This window comes from Octopus sinensis, linkage group LG4 (genome assembly GCF_006345805.1).
Source record: "Octopus sinensis linkage group LG4, ASM634580v1, whole genome shotgun sequence".
Lineage (NCBI taxonomy): Eukaryota > Metazoa > Mollusca > Cephalopoda > Octopoda > Octopodidae > Octopus > Octopus sinensis.
Window position 1 is genome coordinate 103,701,338 of NC_043000.1, and position 22,808 is coordinate 103,724,145.

General features: G+C 36.4%; 1 protein-coding gene across 6 annotated transcripts in view; it reads left to right on the top strand.

Moving 5' to 3' along the window:
• Positions 1-284: 284 nt before the first annotated feature.
• Positions 285-22,808, top strand: part of LOC115210805 (DENN domain-containing protein 3-like) — a 66,111-nt gene continuing 43,587 nt past the window's right edge. The window contains exons 1-8 of one of the 6 annotated variants that reach the window (XM_036502278.1): positions 852-1,370; positions 3,595-3,670; positions 8,246-8,401; positions 10,612-10,906; positions 12,648-12,775; positions 15,768-15,949; positions 21,126-21,240; positions 22,418-22,615. In XM_036502278.1, coding sequence (XP_036358171.1) covers positions 8,303-8,401; positions 10,612-10,906; positions 12,648-12,775; positions 15,768-15,949; positions 21,126-21,240; positions 22,418-22,615 — 1,017 coding nt within the window. In that variant the 5' untranslated portion in view covers positions 852-1,370; positions 3,595-3,670; positions 8,246-8,302. Of the gene's footprint in view, positions 421-851; positions 1,371-2,442; positions 2,917-3,594; positions 3,671-8,245; positions 8,402-10,611; positions 10,907-12,645; positions 12,776-15,767; positions 15,950-21,125; positions 21,241-22,417; positions 22,616-22,808 lie in introns of those variants that run through there. The other 5 variants (XM_036502279.1, XM_036502280.1, XM_029779547.2 and 2 more) reach the window with 5 other exon arrangements.

Consider the following 22,808-nt stretch of genomic DNA (forward strand, 5'->3'; position numbering starts at 1 on the left):
AGGGGTAAAGAATACACACACTACCCGTTTTCGGCGTAACAAAAGCCCTAACCCTAAACCCTAAACACCGGGTGTGCATATTCTTTACTTTTGCTGCTTAAATATAAAAGAATAATAAAATAAATATATACAAATTATAAAAATAACTTTAAAAAACCTACAACACAGTATTGTTTCTACTTTGCGAATTTTCACCAACCGCGAGGGTTTTCTGGAACTTAACACCCACGATAAGCAAGGAATTATTGTAGACAGTCAGACATGAACCGGAGTTCACACCACTAACCACCTTTGTCTGGAGATTGCCTCTGGGCATCAAATTGTGTAATAGGGTATGAAAGAAGCCTGGGCAAATACATACCATAACACTACTCTATTTGATACAGTGGATTCTTTTCAATTTGCCCGGAGATTTATTTTGTAAGTGGAATTACAAACACAACCATCATAACTTTAAATGTGTGCGTATGTATGGGTGTGATGCCTGTCAATAAAAACAAAAATATAACAGAATTTAGATAAGAATTAATCCTTTTCAGATATACAGTTTGTACTATAAGATAAAAAAATACATTGTATTTACATAACAATCCTGAGTACAATGCATTCATACATACATACAGACAGACACATTCATACTCACAGAATGTTTCACGACAAGGGAAAATATTGTGTCAAATGTGTTAATTGTATAACAAAGTATCCCAATTATATTTTAGACCTGCATCCTCGAACTTTGAGTTAATATAGTTCGTTCTTTTGTCAGAAAAAAAGTCACTATTCATTTTTCGTATTTTCATTCTTTCCTTTTAATATCAATTTCACACATCCGATTTTCTCGTCTACAACAACGTATTTTGTGTCAAACGTTGCCCTCACCGGGAAAAACATGAAAGTATAAGTGCTTTATGTAAGTGTTATTGTTTCGGATCACTCGAACGTCTGTATAGTCTCTTTTTTTTCAACCAGAAATGCTTGCACACACTTACACTCAGGTAGTTTGTACACATTCACTATCACCAAGCACCACAACTACCACAATCACTCCCTCGATCTGAGCATTATATATATGTATGTGTGTACGTATAAGAGCACGTATCATTTGAAAAGCTTGTCTTGATAGTTCTTTTCATTTAATAGTCTGTGCTGAGCCAACTTTTTCATGTAAATATTTGGGATTTTACGTAACACCATCATCGCCAGCAGCGACGGTAACCACAAAATCCGATCCTAACTTCAAATTTTACTATGTGAGATTAATCAATACAGCAACCACTAGCAACAACAGAATTACCTGGTTGTCAAAAATTCACCTCAATGATAGAAGAAAAACCCAAACAAGGACAAAGTTTTACATATAAAGGAGAAAGGTAACATATACAAATTTTGATGTTAAAATATATATAAAGTCCTGGGTGTACTTAAAGTAAATATTATTCCGCAAACGTGACTGCCTTCTACGTCAGTCAGGTGTTTCGAATGTTACACAGGTACCGTGAGAGACTAGAGCTGCTTTCATTCAATCGCTGATTCAATCAGCTCCCGCCCCTCTCGTCTTTATTCCCTTTCACCCCACCTTGTCAACCAGTCTTTTTATCTGTACAATTTGCTTTCTATATATTTATATTTTGTATATTCTGTTATACACACACATGTACGTATATACAATTGTATGCGTGTGTGGTGCACATATTTATATACATTTATATATATATATACATACATATATATTCATACATACATGCATACACACACACACACACACACACACACATATATATATATTGTTTGTTTTTTTTATAAATTCCGACTATATATATATATTAGTCTTATGGCTAAGATCAAGGTCTAATATTTACTCTTAACATTGTATGTGTGTGTGTGTGTGTGTGTGTATTGGGTATGGTAGATAAGTTCAGCAAAAATTTAGATTCAGATGAATATGGTACTTAAGTTGAAGCACTAGAATTTAGTACGGTATTATCCATACAATTTCAAATTAAGATGATTAAAATATATATATATATTTCAATGTTTGTATGTGTGTGCATATATAAAAACATTGCACACATACATTGCATCTGTATATGTGATTATGTATGCAAATATTTACTATGTAAAGGCGGCGAGCTGGCAGAAACGTTAGCACTCTGGGCGAAATGCTTAAAGGTAATACGTCTGCCGTTACATTCTGAGTTCAAATTCCTCCGAGGTCGACTTTGCCTTTCATCTTTTCAGGGTCGATTAAATAAGTAACAGTTACACACTGGGGTCGATGTGATTGATTTGATCCCTTTGTTTGTCCTCTCTATGTTTAGCCCCCTGTGGGTAATAAAGAAACAAATATTTACTATGTATATGCATGCGTCAACGCGTTGTGTGTGTGTGTGTGTGTGGTGTGTGTGTGTGTGTATGTGTGTGTGTGTGTGATTCATGAAGAAGTATTGCAAATAGGTCGAGATCAATAAGTACCCACTCAGACGTTTACTCCCAGCTATCCTCATTCCCTAGTAAACACTACGCCAGTTTGGACGCTCCCTAGGGTACTGATAGCAATACGGGCGTGGCTATCACGTCTCCTTCTATATGTTTCTCTTTTGGTTCCTAGTAAAATAGGAATCAAAGGGGTCCATTGGTTACAAAATGTTTGAGGAACACTGATATAGAGGGTTGAGAAGAACCTAGAAGCAACCATTCACTATTTTAGGAATTACCTCTTACAACAGAAGTTTAACTGAAAAGGTGACCCAGATCGATCGCACACGAGACTATATCAAAACGTACAAGTCACCGTGTATGCACTTAAGTACCCACTATAGATTCAATTATTATATTTCTACATATTTCGTAATGAGCAATACTCGTCAGCGGGTAGGAATTAGTATGTAAGGGAGATCTCGAAAGGAAGAATGACAGGTAAGCATGAACATAACGTTCAAGGTTTTCTTAAATGATTTAGCGATGTGAGGTAAAGACAAATGAAATGAAACAGATCTAACCAAGTAACTAAACTAATACAGGTAAATTTTTTACCTTAATACATACATAAGAACTTCGTATGTACGCATTAGCTTACGTACATACATACAGACAGACATGCATGCACACACACACATAGACACATGGATGTATGTATGTGAAAAAAATTGAGTCTACATTTTCGTCAGTGAATATTTTGTTGTTATTCTTAACCTATAAACAGATCTTATAATACTGTATACTTTCGTTAATATACCTGTCTATTGACAAATATGCCAGCGCATATATTTTTCATGAACTCTTAAACGACTAAACATTGTGTGTGTGTCTATCATTCGCACACGGTAGTAGTTGAATAATATTTATCTTCATTCAGATCAACACTCCTTTTTCTCAACTATTCCAACGCCCTGTAGCTAATCCAATTCTTGAGCAAATAAATGCAGTTAAGTTCATTGAAAAGGACCAGTACCTTGCTACATTTTCAGCTATTATGACAGAAAACTGTTGACGCAAAAAATTAATTATAAAGTGTGTTCAAAAATGGGAAATAAACGCATAGATACAACTTTTAAACTGTATGGTTTCCTTATTTCTGTATCATTTTTGTTTTAGGTGCACTTAAATAAGACAGCTGATTGAGAGGAATCTAAATTAGTAAACCTCATCAAAACTGCTGCATTTAAAAAAGGTTAATATTTCGTAAAGGACCCGTTCGCGTGTTTTTTTTTTCTAGAAATAGCAGTCAAATCTTTCCTTTTCTAGGGAAAGGTACCGTTTACGCGTGATTTCAATGTCACATTCATTGAAAGCATGCGAAATAACATAGAAAAGAAAAAAAAACGCGAAACAAAACTCAGTTGGTGGGAATCTCCGAGTTTCCAGGAAAACTCCACAATCTCCACCGGGAAAAAGTGGCTTGCGATGGGTTTGGAGGTCAGTTACGTTGAATGCACTCGAAGAAACCTGTGGAAAAAAATTATTTCACACTGAGGTACGAATGGGTCCTATACGAAATATGTAACCCCAATCTGTAATTATGCTTGTGTGTGTGTGTGTGTACACTAATATAGACGTGATTGTTGCTTCTCAAGTTCCACTGCCCGTCACCTTCGTTGTCATCTACTTTAGCCCCAGACAAACCAAAATCTTGAGTGGATGTGGTAGACGGAAATTGAAAGAAGCCTGTCACACACACACACACACACACACACACACACACACACCACACACACACACACACATATACATATATATATATATTTATATATTTATATATAATAGTTTAATAGCCCATTGTTGCCAAGCAATTTTTACAGTACAATGTCTTATATAAATTTTTTATTCCATGTTAAATAGGCCTCTTTTTTTATATTTTTTCTCAAAAAATGAGACAAATCGTGCAATTTTCTGCAAAAAAACTTCGTTGAAGATTTTTTTTGCTTTTCACGTGACTTTATTCATTAAAACTTATTAAAACTTATGAAATTCTTACTACTTTGGCCGTCATAATGCTTTGCTTTCGTTTGTTTAATAAAATTCCTCCTCGTAATGGTTTTGCTTTCATTTTGTGATAGACAGAATGCTGGCTTCCAAATCCTGTTTTCTCATTAGGTAAAATGGATTAAACTTTAAACCTCGGTCACATTTTTCTGCAACTTTTCTAAAACAAATAAATAACGAAATCAAATTCAACATGGAAAATTATTTCAATACACCAAATTTTAAAATTTTGATGTAATTTTAAAATTTCACAATATGCTACAGCAACAGGAGAAAACCTAAAAAAGCAGAGAGACAGACAGTTATAGGACATCACACACACACACACATACACACATTTACAAATGTACACACAGATAATCATGAGTTTAAAATGGTGTATAGCAGACATATGTATGTATGTACATATATATGCATATATTGTATGCATGTGTGTGTGTCTGTGTATGAGTGTTTCTTTGTGATGGACAGCAGAAATGCCACCTACCCCCTTTCTTCTTAAAGCTGCACATTCCTCACACCCACCTTTCTTTCCTTTCCTTGGCATTTTAAAAGTTATGTGTATGTGTGCAGTGTGTGTGTGTGTATGTATGCATGTAGTTATGTATTTACGAAAGTATCTACACAACACTATTCTCCCCTTCCCTGATATCAGTCACACTCACTATGCCACTATATTTCCCTTGCACTAACACTCTTTGCACCCTTCTCATTTTATCATATAATAGTCCAACCCCCAACCCCCAAGGGGACTCATTATAGATTTTTATTGAAATCCAATTAGCCTATAATTGAAGTGGATGTTAGTTTAACATGTATGCAAAGTTTTGTGAAGACTGGTTCACTGGTAAAGGCAGTAAGATGGTAAAAGACAGAAATTGCCATATATGTATATGCACACACACAGACACACATACACATAATATCTACACCCTTGGCTACACCAACACACTCACCTCTCTCTCCTTCTCACACACATGCACACACGCATATACATATATGAATGCACATGTACCTCCACACACAAATGCACACATATACATACACATGCATACACTTCCACAATGCTCCCATGCACATAGACACACACACACATTCCTACATATACACACACATGGCAATTACACATATGCACACACACACAATCCTCCATGCACAACATACACAATGCACTAACACATGTAGACATATACACACATGTACATACACTTCCACACACACTCACATGCACAGAGACACATACAACCCCCCCACACACACATACCCACACACACACACATACATATATATAGAGTGAGAGAGACAGTGACAGAGAGAGAGACACACATGCAGCCATACACATGTGCACACACATATACACATTCCCACTCCATCTACACACACATGCCAACACAGACACAAGCACACAACCACACCCACCCATTCACACAGCCACACCCAGCCATTCTCCACCCTAATCAGACTGCCTCTGACTTATTGACCCTTCCATTTATGCACACATGCAAACACACACACACTGTCACACCCACCCATTCATACACCTATTACTATAGCTACTGACCTCCCAAAGAGACATTAACACACATGCACACAGATCCTCATCTTTCCTTTTCCTATGTTTCTGACGAAGAGCTCCGCCTGAAACATTAAACCCTACTTCTTTCCTGAGCGTCCAATAATACTATACTTGTTCCACATCCTCGCATTGTTGTGTTTTTTCTTTGTGTTTTCATGTTTGGACTAGCTATATATATATATCGTGTGTGTGTGTGTGTGCTTGTTTTGACATTAGGTGATATTTGTAAATAAGTATCACTATCATACAAACACTGTTGGCTCTGAAAAACATGTCTGGCCATGGGAAATATTATCTTGCTTGGAAATAGGTGAAGAATGGCAACAGGATGGGTATCCGGCAGAAGAAAACCTTCCTCAACAAATTCTGCCTGACCCATGCAAGCATGGAAAAGTGAACTTAGACAATGATGATGATAATACATGCACACGCATGCACACATGCACACACATACATAGTAGGATCTGAGCAAAGTGATGATGATCTGTAACAAGCTCTAGGAAGTAGGTGGGATGGTGCAAAATGGGAAAATGGGGCAAGTTGAGTATTTTCTGTTTTCTTGTTGTTTTCTCACCTGATTGAAACCATTACATTGCAAAGTATTGCGACATCTTTCGTAATAAAAATTGGTCAGCATAATTTTTGTTATTGAAATTGAGAGTTTGAAACATAGTCAGCTGACAAGTACTTTATTTTTTTCCAGAAATTTTTCCTCAACTTAAATCCATTTGTGATTGGGGTTGCTAATAAAATACCTTGATAATTCTTGATGTTTAACAATCGAGATTGTTTTCTCTGTTGGATCCCATGTCAATTTTTCCCCACATTAATGTCTAATTTGATCATTTTCAATTTTCATAAAAATTATATATAAGGTGGGGTAAAATAATTAATGACAAATTTCAGTAATTTCTTCTCTTTAACTGCATAATACGTAAATATATCAAGAAGAGAGCCACTCTTGCAAATCATAAAGAAGCTATAGAAAATATTTTTTGTCGAGTTTTGTTAATTTCATAACATATCCCATTTTTCCAAGATCCTCTTTAATTTGACCTAGATATTTTAAGTTTTTCATATGTTTCTAATCTTTCTGGTGTCTATGAATAGATATTGTGTTTAGGTCTTCTTTTCCTATGTAATTCTGGAGAATCAAAGTGGCAAATTTACCTTATCTTGTTTTATTCATTTTGTCCCATCTAAATTTGTCTTTTGTATGCTGAGAGAAAAGAGATAATTTTCTGAAACACTCTTTAGAATATGTCATAGTGTTTTTAATACGTTTAGAGAAAGCCATTTGCTTAGCTGATATAGTTTTTGTAAGGTTGTGAACATTTGTAAAAACTACTTTTATTCAAAACCATCACAAAAACACCATTTAAGCCTTCAAACCAAAGCAGTAATTTAATGTGAATTTGTAAAATTAAAGATTAATTTTATTTTTTTCATTAGATATCGGTGCAGGCATGACTGTGTGGTAAGAAGTTTGCTTCCCAGCCACCTGGTTCTGGCTTCAGTCCCACTACATGACACTTTGGGCAAGTATCTCCTACTTGCCCAAACTACTTACATGTCTTAGGTTGTGTATCACATTGAATGCAAACTGTGACAAATTCTATATGAATTCAAGGAACATATATTCTAGATATCATTGATATTAAGTTCACTTAATCATATAACCATAGATCATAATAGGAAACTAATTTTTCTGCTTCCTGTTTTGGAATATTGTACCAATGACTACACTAAGTCACCAGAGACAGTAGTGTACAGACTACTGTCAACTGGAAGTAAGGGACAATTATGATGTCAAGATAAGGAGACACACATAGATACATACATACATACTATGTACTTCTTTTAATTTCATTTTATTCCCTCCATCATCAGCATCATCATCATTTAACATCCTCCCCAATAACATACCTCTTCATAAAAAACTGCACATCATGAGACAAAGAGGAAATCTTTATATGATTACTTGACCTGCTAGCAATAGTGCTCTTGATAATAATGAAGGATATATTGGATAATGTTATCTGAAAAGTTAGGGCAGACATGGAATATATTTAATAATAACTACAAAATGCATGTCTTTCATTTTGAAAAATTGAAGAATTTTGTCTTTAACAGTGACTCTTTGACTATAATAGATTTTTTTTTTTTTTTTTTGCTTTAATGTTTCAGACAGTCGCACCATAATGCAATATGTCTTTGCTACAAATAGATATTTGATGTTCCAAAATGGATGAAAGAAAGTTAAAACTAACAAATAGTTTCATTGAAATGATGTTACTAGTTGGTATGGATGATACCACTGGTTTGTGTCCATTTAACACTCAGGTATGATTTTATTCACATATAAAAATTTTCTTTTAATCTTTTACTTACCATGTTTCTGTTAACAATATCTTTTATCTTTTACTTGCTTCAATAATTTGACTACAGCCTTACTGGGGCTCCATACTGAAAGACTAATTGATCCCAGTACTTACTTTTATTTTTATTTTTAAGTTTAGTACTTACTCTATCTTCTGCTAATGTAGGGATGTAAACAAAACATCAGTGGTTAAGTGGTGGTGCAGGAACAAATACAGACACAAGGACACACTCATAAACATATGTATATGAGTGCCAGTGCTCTGAGAGAGAAGTTAGGCATAAGAGGAAATTATTGCTGTGTATCCAAAAGAGGAGACTGTGCTGGTTTGGTCATGTGATGCTGGTGGATGCTGACAGCTCTGTAAAGAAGTGCTGATCTCTCAAAGTGGATGAGACACATGGAAGTGGGAGACCTAGGAAGATATAGGATGAAGTACTGAAGAACAACCTCTAGAAGCTGAACTTTTCAGGTGAGATGACAAAGAACTGAGACACCTGGCACCTCGCCATACTCAAGGAGACCCATACCCCACAGCAGAAGTGTTGGGACCGATTCTTCTGACTGTGAAAAGAACCCTTGGTGATGCCACATAAAAGCGCCTGTGTAATACCACATAAAAATGCCTGTGTGCAATGCATAAAAGCATCTGTGTAGTGTCATGTAAAAGCATTCAGCACACTCTATGAAGTGGTTGGCATTAGGAAGGACATCTGGCCATAGAAACCATGCCAAATCAGACTGGAATGTGGTGCAGCCACCCCCACCAGCTTGCCAGCTCTAGTCAGACTGTCCAACCCATGCTACCATGGACAACAGATGTTAAAAATATGAAGTGTGTGTGTGTGTGTGCATGTAAATAGATAGACACACAGACAGACGAACATCCTATCTATCTATCATTATCATCTTCATCATCATCATTTTTTAATGTCCTTTTTCCATGCTGGACAGTTTGACAAGAACAGGCAAATCAAAAGACTACACCAAGCTCTGTCATTTTTTTTTTGGCATGGTTTCTACAGATGGATGCCCTTCCAAATGCCAGCCACTTTACAAAGTGTACTGTGTGCTTTTTATGTAGTATCAGCAGCAGTGAAGTCACCATATAACTTGCAGAATAAGATCCCTCAACTGGGGGGGGGGGATAGTGTTGAGGGACAGAAAAGTGTTTTGCATTTGAAAAGATACATAGCTACCTCAGATGGAGAAGAGAGAGAGAGGAGACAGAGAGAGGGCAGGGGCCATATACCCGAGTCACAGGGTGGTGTAGTAGTGAAATGGACCATGGATTGGAGTAGGTAGGTAAGTGGGTAAATTCACAAGATTTTGAAAGGAGAGTGGAAGCTAGAGGTGGAGGGGAAGGGATTTGACAGGGACATTTTGTGTGCTGGTAGGTAGACACATGAGAAGGCGGCAAGCTAGCAGAAATGTTAGCACGTGGGGTGAAATGCGTAGCGGTATTTCGTCTGCCACTACATTCTGAGTTCAAATTCCGCTGAGGTCGACTTTGCCTTTCATCCTTTCGGGGTCGATTAAATAAGTACCAGTTATGCACTGGGGTTGATATCCGTTTGTCTGTCCTTGTTTGTCCCTTCTGTGTTTAGCCCCTTGTGGGTAGTAAAGAAATAGGTAGACACATAAGGGAGAATAGGGGGTGGGTTGGGTGTTGAAAAACATCGGTGATGAGCATGGATGGGTTGTGGGAGAAGGAGGAGGTGTCATGGACATGAATTTTACTTTGCTGGGAGGGTTTCAGTCCTTCCTCATCTCCTCTGGTGAGTCCCAATATCTGAAGATCGTTTCTCACTACTTCATCCCACATCTTGGTTCTTCTTCCATGCCTGCATTCATGGACCAGATTATTCATTGTTCTGTTTAAGGAATTACACCTTGAATCTGGTGCCTTACACCAATTGACGGTTATGACAGCTATCTCTTATCTTTTGTCTTTTATTTGTTTCAGTCATTAGATTATGGCCATGCTGGGGCAACACCTTGAAGAATTTTAGTCAAACAAATTGACCTCAGTACTTAACTTATTCTTTTTCTTAAAAACCTGGTACTTATTCTATTGGTCACTTTTGCAGAAATGCTGAGTATAGCAAAAACATAAAAGATTTGTTATTATTCCTGTCTTTAGATTACAATCCTATTAATTTTTCTATTTCAGATTTATCCACAAAAATCTATCACCAGTTTACATAATATGTTCGCTCTGACATACGAACCAAAGCTTCTCAGTTGTTTTTCATCCAATGTTGTTACACATTTTTATCCATGCCTGGTGGAAGAAATTCTCACAGATACTGCAGTATCAGATCCAAAACTACAACAAATATTCCCCAGAGACTACAGCCAATCAAATATAGAGACAAGATCTGCAGATAATGAACAAAATTCTGAAAATGCCAGTCAAAGTAGTTTGCTTGCTGATATTGAAAACATTGCTCACTTTTGCTTCCCAGGTAAGTAGAAATCACCCTAGTTTGGAACATTCCTCACATTTGCTGTTGTTGTGTGGCTGGAAGCATTTTGATTGGGTGCCAGCAAGGTTGTGTTTAAGAATTCCCTTTCCCCAACAACCTGATTCAGAGTTTGATCTCACTGCATAACATTTTGGGCAGGTGTCATTTATCATAGTTTGGGCTTGATCAATGCCTTGTAAGTAGAATTTGGTAGATAGAAAGTGTGTGGAAGTCCATCACACACATGCATATATTAATGTGTGTGCTCATGTGCATGCATCTTTTGTTGGTGTATCGCTTTGAAAATGTAAAGTCAATAAATTAATGCATTTCAACAAAAATAGCTTGGCATGTATGTTTTATCCTAGACACATAGACACTCCTTTTGTCAGTCTTACTATTATAAATGCAGTGAACCATGCATTTGCCAGTTTTAACTGAGAGTGATCAAAATACAGTATAAAAGGAAAATAAGATATAAAATTAATGCTTGGAACATTATAGAAGTTCAAGCCAGATTGAATGACTATACAGTGAGAGAAATATGTTCCTGTTACTTTTTTTTATTCATTTTTACAATAAATAGAGACAGATAACTCATGGTAGGATTTAGCTTTATTTGTCATCAAAACCACAAGTGTTACACTGGACTAATTTTTCTGGCTCTAAAGAAAAAGGCCAGTCCTTGGAAAGCTATTTTTACTATGTTACGAACGTAAGATTGCCAAGCAAGGCCATCGGTGATGATGGGCCCTAGAATTTTTTGAGACTTCAAGAGTTTTTTAGTTTTCTGCCTTAAGCCTTTTGCTGCAGAAATCAGATATAATCACTCAAAATTTCATTACCCTTAACTGCGGAAAGTAGTTTTATTGATCATTCTATCATTTGTTAAAGGAATGTCATGCTTGAAACTACTTCAAGTTTATTGAAGCAATGTGACAGGCAGAAAATACCAGTTCTATTTTGTTAGTACTTATTTAACATCATTACTAGAATAACCATGAAATATAATTTTGCAGTTAAAGGATACTGACAGATATTCAAAGAAAGCATGTCATTAAGGGCCCAGTAATGTAGGAAAATACATAGTACAAATGAATTTTTGACTATCAAGTACACGTGCACACACACACATGCACAAACTCATACAAATGATTAGTTTCCTTAAAGTCATAAATTTCACACTTATGGTTCATGTCTATATATGTTCCTTGATTTTAGTCTGTACCAACTTATCACTACCATACAGTGATAGCATGGATGGTAGCACTAAATTGATAAGCCAAGGTATTAGCACTCACACGCACAGACAGATATCATAAGATATGACTTTGAAGCAGGCATGTAGCCATGAGGTGGGGAGGGAGGGCTGTGGGTGGTTAGTCTCCCTTCCCACTCCAGTTTTCGAATTTGTTTTATTCTCTCTTGGAAGAATGCATTATCTCAGCCTGGTTATGTTTGTAGACAGTTGAAAACAACACTTTTAACAAAAAAAAAAAAAAAGCTTCTTCACATCCCTTTTGTGGACAGTTTTATCAAATTTTAGACACTTTAGCAACAACAGGTAGGTGGAGGCACTAAGTCATGTGCCTCCACCTACCAACACCTCAACACCTCCTACTTTCAGAACGACTCCCAATGCTATACTACTCACAATCTATCTGCATATTTTTATGTGATTGTGTTGCTATGTGTGTATATATATATTTTCTTGACATTCTTTCCTCATTTTATATTTAAGATGGATCAAAAGTATACAAGAAAAAACCAAAAGAAAACATGGTCCATTATTTGGTTTTAACCAGTTACACTGGTGACAGATCATATGCAACATGCTTAACATTCTTTCGAGAGTATCAAGCTGTTTTGGTAAGTAAACTTTGTCAAAGTCTGTAAGAATTTCTCCTCATTCTGCTTATATCAGTCATATCTTTATATCCTAGTTTTATTCTCAACTAAAAAGTCATTCAACTTTAAGGGCAACTTTCACAAGTAATTGACATGACAGAATTCCTAGGGTGTTGGACAAAATGTCCTGTAGTATTTATTCAATCTCTTTATGTTCTGAGTTCAAAACTTGACAATGTTAACTTTACCCTTCATCTCTCCAGGATTGATAAAAAAGGTACCAGCCATGTACTGGCATCAATGGCATTGACTAATCCCTGCTCCACCAAATTTCCAAATTTGAGCCTCAATCAAAACCACCACTACCACCATCATCATCACCAATGTTGTCATTGTTGCTGTTGTTGTACTTCCTGTTATATATCTTGGAGTACCAGGTGGTCTCCATTTGTAAGGCACATTTTTCTGCATCTCATCTTTTTGATAGAGCTGTAGTCCTGGATCAAGAAAAGATCAAGATTGGGCATCTGACACCTTGAATGTTGTCAAGTACTCACTGGTCCTTACCAATTTGGCAGTTTAGTCAGTGGAAGTCAGAAAGCAACAATTGCCCAGACTGCAAGGTGATTGGAATCTTGAGGTGTATGAAAACTAATCATGACTGCTAATTTAAGTACAAGATTATAAACTCAAGGGGAGAGGTTAGTTGATTAAATTGTCTTGTACTTCATTTTATCAATCCTGGTAGGATGAAAGGCAAAATCTAACTTGTTAGAATTTGAACTCAAAATGTAAAGAGTTGGAAGAAATGCTGCTAAGCATTTTGTCCTGCATGCTAATGATTTTACCAATTCAGAGCAATAATGATGACAACAACAACGACCCTGAAAGGATGAAAGGTGAAGTTGACCTCAGGAGAATTTGAACACAGTACATAAAGATGGACAAAATACTGCTAAGCATTTTGCTCGGCCTGAAATTTGGGGGGAGTGGGCTGGTCAATTACATCCATCATCCTCAACTATTACTTATTCTAATGACTCCGAAAAGATGAAAGATAAAGTTAACCTTAATTGAACTTGAACTCAAGAATGTAAAACTGGAAGAAATGCAGCTAAGCATTTTGCCTGGCATGCTTGCCACCTTGGCAGCGGTGGCACTGGGCAGCAGTAGCGACAGTGGCGGTGGGCAGCAACAGTGGCAGACGGCAGTGGGCGGCAGCGGTTGCCGCTGCTGCAGTGGTGATGATCATGATGATGACGATGATAACTGTTTCTAGCACAAGGCATGAGTCCAGAAATTTGGGGGACAAAAATAACCGATTATACTGAATCCAGTATTTAAATGGTACTTTATTTTATTGATATTAGAAAGATGAAAGACAAAGTTAGCCTTAGTGATATTAAACTTTAGAATGTAATTAGAATTATTAATTAATTTATATATTTATAATCAATAATTATATTAATGATATTTTTTTTCTTTATTAGTCATAAAGACGTGGAGTGATATAGGAAAATACAAAGAAACAGTAAACTAGAAGTTTACAAGGATATATGGAGTGAGATAGAGAAGTTATATAAAGATGGATTGAGAGATGAAGATGTTAGTGCCATTCAAATATTGGAGTTAATGTAATTAACTAAGCCCCTTCCACTATATGGCTAACCTATGTTAGAAACAATTACCAGTATTATTGTTAAAAGAGTGGAAGATTGATGGAATCAATAGAATGCTATCTTGCCATAAGTACACAAATATTGTCATCATTACTGCCACTACTGTCGTTGTCACTGCTGCCATTGTCATCATCATCATTTTATGTGTGCTTTCTAGGTTGACATGGGTAGGACAGTTCATCAGGATTCTACACGTCAAAGGACCACATCCTCCTTCAGTGTTTCATTTCTGGATAGATTTCTGCAGTTTGATGCACTGCCTAATGCCTACTGCTTTACCATCGCCAAGCTGGTAGAATCGTTAGCACACCGGTTGAAATGCTTAGCAGTATCTCGTCTGCCACTACGTTCTGAGTTCAAATTCCGCCAAGGTTGACTTTGCTTTTCATCCTTTCGGGGTCGATAAATTAAGTACCAGTTATGCACTGGGGTCGATGTAATCGAATTAATCCGTTTGTCTGTCCTTGTTTGTCCTCTCTGTGTTTAGCCCCTTGTGGGTAGTAAAGAAATAGGTATTTCGTCTGCCGTTATGTTCTGAGTTCAAATTCCGCCAAGGTCGACTTTGCCTTTCATCTTTTCGGGGTTGATTAAATAAGTACCAGTTATACACTGGGGTCGATGTAATCGACTTAATCCCTTTGTTTGTCCTTGTTTGCCCCCTTGTGGGCAATGAAGAAATAAGTGTCTACTGGGTGCCAGTGCTTTTTGTTGTATTAGTGCTGTTGGTGTTATCTTGTTTCTTGCAAAGCAAAAGAAAGTGCTCCATGATGGAAAAGAACAGAACTTATTGTGAGAGGATGGCAGTGGAAAGAATAACAAAGGGAAAAGTATTGGATGGAAGGAGAAGAAACAGAGGAGAGGAAGAGGGAAAAAGATAATACAAAGTAAAATAAATACTTATCTTTATAAGTATGTCACTTTGTATCGATAACCAATGTGAAAATATTTTATTAAGTTATTCAATATGTATAAGGCATGTAAGACAGCAAGCTGGTAGAACCATTACCATGCTGGGTAAAATGTTAAGTGGTATTTTGTCCATCTTTATGTTCTGTGTTCAAATTCTGCCAAGGTCGACTTTGCCTTTCATCATTTCGGAGTTGATAAAATAAGTACCAGTTGAATACTGGGGTTGATGTAATCAACTTACCTCACCCCCAACCTTGAAATTACTGGCCTTGTGTCAAAATTTGAAATCAATATAAGACATGCATTTTGTTTACATAGAATGAAGGAACTACCATTGACTGTTATGATTCTCTGCTAATTTTTTGATTTATTTAAACCATAGATTAAATCTAATTATGTTACTTATATTTTATTGTCTATTGTAGAGTGCTGATGGCTCAGTATCTCTGGAACAACAACAGCAGCAGCAGGACAATTCGGAATCAGATGTAGGTTCTGTCTTCTCAGAAAGCTCTACTGCATCTACCATCACTGTTTACATACCACAATGCTGTACCTTAATCTCCAAACAGCCTTACTTCACTGTGATGAAAGAATGCTTGTCACTGTTAGTCAACTTTATTATTATTGTTATTGTTTTTATTATTATTATTATTATCATCATCATCATTATTATTATTATTATTATTATTATTATTATTATTATTATTATTATTATTATTATAATTATTATTATTATTATTATTATTATTATTATTATTATTAATAATAATAATATTAATTTTATTATTATTATTATTATTAATTATCAAGCTTTTCTTCTGTCTTTACATTCTTGAGTTCAGATCCCTCCAAGATCACCTTTGTTTGTCATCCTTTTGGGGTTGATAAATAAAGTATCAGTTTAGCACTGGGACCAATGTAATAGACAAGCCCCCTCCCACAAAACTTCAGGCCTTATACATGTTGTAGTAGAAAGGATCATTATTATTATTATTATCATTATTATTATTATTATTATTATTATTATTATTATTATTATTATTATTATTATTATTATTATTGAGTGAGCGAGCAGAGCATGCCATCAAAGTGACACTGGGGTAAAATATACAAAGCCTAGTATACCCATCATGACTACCCGTCTGATAAGGGTACACCAGGCACATGCATCACAACTATATGTGCGCGACATGGTGATCTCATATCAAGATAAACAGCACATGACCTTGCAGGTGGAGCCCAGTTAGAATTTTCTTCAGATCAAGTAACCCATCCCGCTCAAAAGGTCCCTGAATAAGGGTTGTTTAAGGACGTTGAACGAAACACCTGTTTCCAGAGGTGAATTATTCAAACCCCAAAGAATCCTTCTCAACACATGACTATGATGTTCCCCCACTACTTCTGCTCGTGATCAGAGATGCACATATCGTCAGCCACTAAGGGACATGCTCAACTGGTTAAGGTCAAACAACTGACAAGCAAATCTGTGGTATTGAGCAGAATATTTGCTGTAGCCCATCTTTTATACCAAGACAAAACAATGTACATGATAACACTTCCAATCAGTTAAGATCAGAAGCCATGAGAGCCACTGCCTGGTACTGCATCAGGGCATTTATTATTATTATTATTATTATTATATTATTATTATTATTATATTATTATTATTATTATCATTATTATTATTTGATGAAAACTCTCAGCTTATTTTGCTGGATATGATGGAAATTGTCAGCTGTCCACAGGCAGCAGACTAAGGTGACACTTGTTTACTGGTCATGCTTCAAGAACCCTGCAAAGAATTTTTGCAGTTCCAAGCAATGCTGATTTTTGTAGGTGTTCTTCCTTTATATTTGTACCCATCTTTTTCGGCCATGTTGGTAGTTGAGTCATGATACTTCCAAGTGCACCAATTACTATTGGTATCACGTCTAGTCTCCTCATTGACCACAACCTTCATATTTCCCACTTCAAATCAATGTTGTTATTCAGTTTTTCTGCTTTCTCTTTGATTCTGTTGTCACTGGTGGCATGGGGAGGGGAGGTTTCCATGCATAAGAAACTGTCACTCTTCCCCAAAATATCTAGCTCAGGTCTAGCATACATGGCCAGCATGCTGCTCAAGATGTGTGTGTGTGTGTGCATATACATACATGCATGCATATGTATGTACGTATGTATGTATGTATGTATGCATGCATATACATACACACACACACACACACAAACATACATATAGTTTACTGATCTCTTATGGTAAGATCAGCAAAAAATGTATTCCACCCAGTGTGAGATAAATATTATTTGATGCATACAGTATAAAGAAAAGAGCTACTAATAGTTTCTTGCTGTGAAGACACATATCTAGGCCAGTTTTTATAATGCACCATATGTCTCCGGTCATTCTTCAGGCTGTGAGCACATGGTCTGTTCTATTTGAAAATCAGGTCACTGGTACATGAAAAATCACAAGAAAAAATGAGAAAAAAGTTGATGCAAAAATGGAAGGGTAAATAAAAATGAAAAAGAAAAGGCTGCACCAGACTCCAGTCTGATTTGGCATGGTTTTCTACAGATGGATGCCCTTCCTAACACCAACCACTCTGAGAGTGTAGTGGGTGCTTTTACATGCCACCAGCATGGGTGCCATTTGCGTGACACTAGGGTGTGTTTATGTGCCACCGACATGGGTGCCAATTTGTGTGACACGGGTATCTGTCACATCTGTGATTTTCCTTAGCTTGATGGGTCTTCTACTCAAGCACGACATAATGCCAAAGGTCTTGGTCATTACCTCCGTGAGACCAAATACTTGAAAGAAACTTGGCCACCTTGCCTCCCTGAGGCCCAACATTCAAAAGGAACTCAGCCACTTTGCCTCCATCAGGCCCAATGCTCAAGAGGAACTCAGCCACTTTGCCTCTGTGAGGCCCAGCATTCAAAAGATGTTCTTCACGTGCCACCAGCATGGATGCACTTGGTCCTGTCAAGCACAGCATATCGCCAAAGGTCTCAGTCTTCAGTCATTGCCTCTGTAAAGCTCAAAGTTCGAAGATCATGCTTCACCATCTCATCCCATGTCTTCCTGGGTCTACCTCTACTACAGGTTCCCTCCACAGTTAGAGATTGGCACTTCTGTCCTCATCCATACAACTGTCCTCTTCCATACGCATCACATGACCATACCAGTGCAGTTATCTCTCTTGCACACCACATCTGATTTCTCTTATGCCTAACTTTTCTCTCAAGATGCTTACACTCTGTCGAACATGCACACTGACATTACACATCCAGCGAAGCATACTGGCTTTATTTCTTTCAAGCATGCACATGTCCTCGGTTGTCACAGCCCATGTTTCACTACCATGCAGCATAGTTATTTGCACGCAGGCATCAAACAATTTGCCTTTCACTCTGAGAGAAAAGCCCTTTGTTGCCAGCAGGGGTAGGAGCTCTCTGAACTTTGCCCAGCTTAATCTTATTCTCACAGCTACACTCTTGGAGCATCCACCTCTACTACTAACCTGGTCACCTAGATAATGGAAGCTATCTGCTACCTCTAGCTTGCCCCACTGGCAGTCGATGAAATCTGTTTTCTGTGCATTTTCAGGATTTATTGTACATGTGCACCTTCCACATACAAAAGTTAAATGTAAAATCCAGTTGATAAAAATTTTATATAAAAACCTAAATTACAGGCATAGGAGTGGCTGTGTGGTAAGTAACTTGCTTACCAACCACATGGTTCTGGGTTCAGTCCCACTGCATGGCACCTTGGGCAAGTGTCTTCTACTATAGCCTCAGGCCAACCAAAGCCTTGTGAGTGGATTTGGTAGACGGAAACTGAAAGAAGCCTGTCATATATATGTGTGTGTTTGTGTGTCTGTGTTCCCCCCCCCCCACCAACATCGCTTGACAACCAATACTGGTTTGGTTACGCCCCCATAACTTAGCGGTTCGGCAAAAGAGACCGATAGAATAAGTACTAGGCTTACAAAGAATAAGTCCTGGGGACGATTTGCTTGACTAAAGGCGGTGCTTCAGCGTGGCCACAATCAAATGACTGAAACAAGTAAAAGAGAGAGAGTTCTAAACCTACAACTACTACAAAATCAATACATTTTATCCTTAACTTAGTTTAATGAATTATATCATAAAATGTCAACAACATATTCACAAGAAACGTACTTAATTAAATCTATAGAAACCAGACATGATACTGCTACCTGTGCAGAAAACCTTTACCATTTAATTAATATTTTTATATCAATATTATCGAATCTAAGCATTCTTTAATCCTTATATTTACATATGATAGTGCAATAAAACATGAAGTATTGACAGATTCAAAGTTCTAGTAGCTTTAATATATAATTAATTATTTGTAATAATAATAATGAATGTTACTGCTCTCTCTCTCTCTCTCTCTCTCTCTCTCTCTCTCTCTCTCTCCCTCTCTCTCTCTCTCTAACACCTAGTTCACCCTAACTGCAACATCCCCACAACCAATAACAACTGTTATGTATTATAAAAGCACATACACAAAAATATCAAACATACTTGTTTATATATATATATGCTATTAATTTCTCAAATTGAATTAATCGGCTGTAGAAATGGCTGTAGGGATAAGAATTTCATATTACATTGATCTGAATATCTTTGAATAAACTGATGTCGATTTGTCAGTTTCTCCATTTTCTTCTTTTTTCTCATTCATAAATAATTTAAATACCCTTATCCTCCATCAATGAAAAGCTAACATATTTAGTTTTTCACCAAACACTGGTAAAAACTGGAGAACTAGGATGCATATGTCTCTGACAGGATTATAGGTCCTTGGCATAATAAAATTTTTATATATACATATGTTTATATCTATATGTATATATATGTGTATATAAGTGTGTGTATATATATATAGAGAGAGAGATATGTATATATATATATATATATATATATTTGTTCGACTAAAACCTTCAAGTGATGCTCCAGCATGGTCACAGTCAAAAGACTGAAACAAGTGTATATGTTTGTGTATCCTTGTCTTGACATCAGATGGTTGTTGTAAATGAATGCCATTCATTTCTGGTATTTTGCGAAAAAAATGTTTGACCAAGGGTCACAAGCACCTCATTTGTTTGCAAGTGAGGTATTACATTCCTATGACTTGACATGTTTCCATGGAAAATTGGAAAATAAAGGATGATGCATGATGGTGGCACCTGTTTACAACTATCCTGCAAAGTCGTAGAGACAATAACAGATACTCATGCATGCACATGCACACATGTATATGGTCGATAAGATAAGTACTAGTTGAGCACTGGGGTTGATGTAATCAACTTAACCCCAACCCTGAAATTGCTGGTCTTGTGCCAAAATTTGAAATCAGTATTTCCTTAAATTTATGACAAACTAACAATGTCTTAAAATTTAGTAGTAACTAAATAAACATTTGAATTTTAAGAGCAAAACTTTCTGAGCTCATTGACATCTTATCTTTGAAACGAAAGGTTTAATAAACATAGTAAATACTCTTGGGTTCTGTATTACAAAGTGGCTGAAAAATAAACCTTCATTTACAGAGGATAGAAATCTATTGTTGATTAGTTTGTCAAGTGTACTTGAGTTGACACAAGTGATTTTTAGGAGAAATATGTTAGTAGAAGGATATGATCTCTTGTCAAGTATTTAGCATTCAGGATATGAATGTTTTTGTTTCTTTGTGTCACAAATATCAATGTACGTAATTAAAGTATTCTGTTGTTTTATTTCAGGCTGATCAACAGAGTGGAAACCCTACACAGTCATTCTGAACAAACTCGGGAATTTCAGAAATATATCCGGCAACTCAGTCTGACCCCAATACCCCCTGTTGGCCCTTTGTCTGTGGTAATTGTTCATAATGTTTTGATGATTGATTTATTGATTTGTAAGAGTATATCAGCTTCAGACATTTGTCAGTAATCACAGGCCAATATATTCTCTTTACAAGTGCCCTTTCATTTCATTCAATAACATTCTTTTCTGGATTATGTCAACTATCACATCACATTTGACAGTATTGACAAACCAATGAAGTAGCCTCTACATAGTCACTTATACTGTTAGAAATAGCTGCCAGATATTTTTCCTTGTACCCTACCATCTTGGATAATGTAGTGATAAATAAGTGATTGTTGATGAAATGGGAGACTGAATAGACCTGAAACTGGGTAGCAATAACAGTAATCATCAACAGTAGCAATGAAGGAGCTGCTGTACAGTCAATCAATCTGCTAAAAATAGCAGTCAAATCACTCTCATTCATTGCACCCTACCATCTTAAAACAAGAAGTACACATTTAATCCTAGACATACAAAAAGATAGGGGTGGTTACTACTGGAATGCTTTTACCTTTGATTATAAATCTGCCCAGTCAGGAATATGAGATTAAACAATGCCAGATAAAAGAAACATATTTAGAGTCTGAGCTGAAATTTTCACATATGATGAGCTTTAAGAGAAATCATTCCTGCCAAGCCAAACCGACTTTGTCCATATATGCATTACACATGGTCAAATTCTTCAGAGCAGATGGGATAGTTCATATGGGGAGCATCTTGTGTGGCTAAGAAGTTTGATTTCTTATCATGTGGTTCCATTTACTGCAAGGGATCTTGAGTTAGTGTCTTCTGTCATAGGTCCAGATTGGTTTGTGATGGAAATTTGCTTGATGGAAACTCTGTGGAAGATTGTCAGATGGACTCTATTTATTCTTGGAGAGTAAACCTAATTTGTTTCCTGATTTAAAATCACCATGTAAATCTTGTGTACATTTAACAAAGTCGACTCTGCTGCAAGCATTTGAACCAATGTTCCAGTATGAGAACAATTCAATATCTTGAAGCATTGCTCTCAGATGCAGCAAGCCATGAACCATAGTTTCTTTCTCTCTTCCCCACATACACCAGTCTTGGAAATCCTGCAAAAGTCACAAGTGCTATTTTACCTCTGATTGAATCACAAAAAAAATTATTTCATGTTCTCTGTCTAATGGCATTAAGTAATATTTTTCTTTATTGCTAGAGTCTATGTCTGTTTGGTCACACGATAATTATCCATCCTCCCAGTCATGCCAGTTTACCAATCTTCGATCTACCTTACAACTTGGTATTCATCTGTTTCTCTTTGGACACTATCATCAAGATTGTAACATGTATTCTAACTGAAAGACAGATTGTTTTTGCATCATCCAGTTTTGGCCTACTGACCATAATCACAGAGGTAAGATAAATATATTCTGTTTACACCAAACTTTCAACAAATTTTGAAAACTGTCACCCTTATTAAAAGATAAAAATGTAAAGAAAATATGAATGCAAATCCTTTTCTTGAAAAGAAAAGAAACAAAAAAGAGAGAAATGAACAACAAAAGTTCCCAAATGAAAAATCAGTCTATTTAAAATTGTCTAGGTTC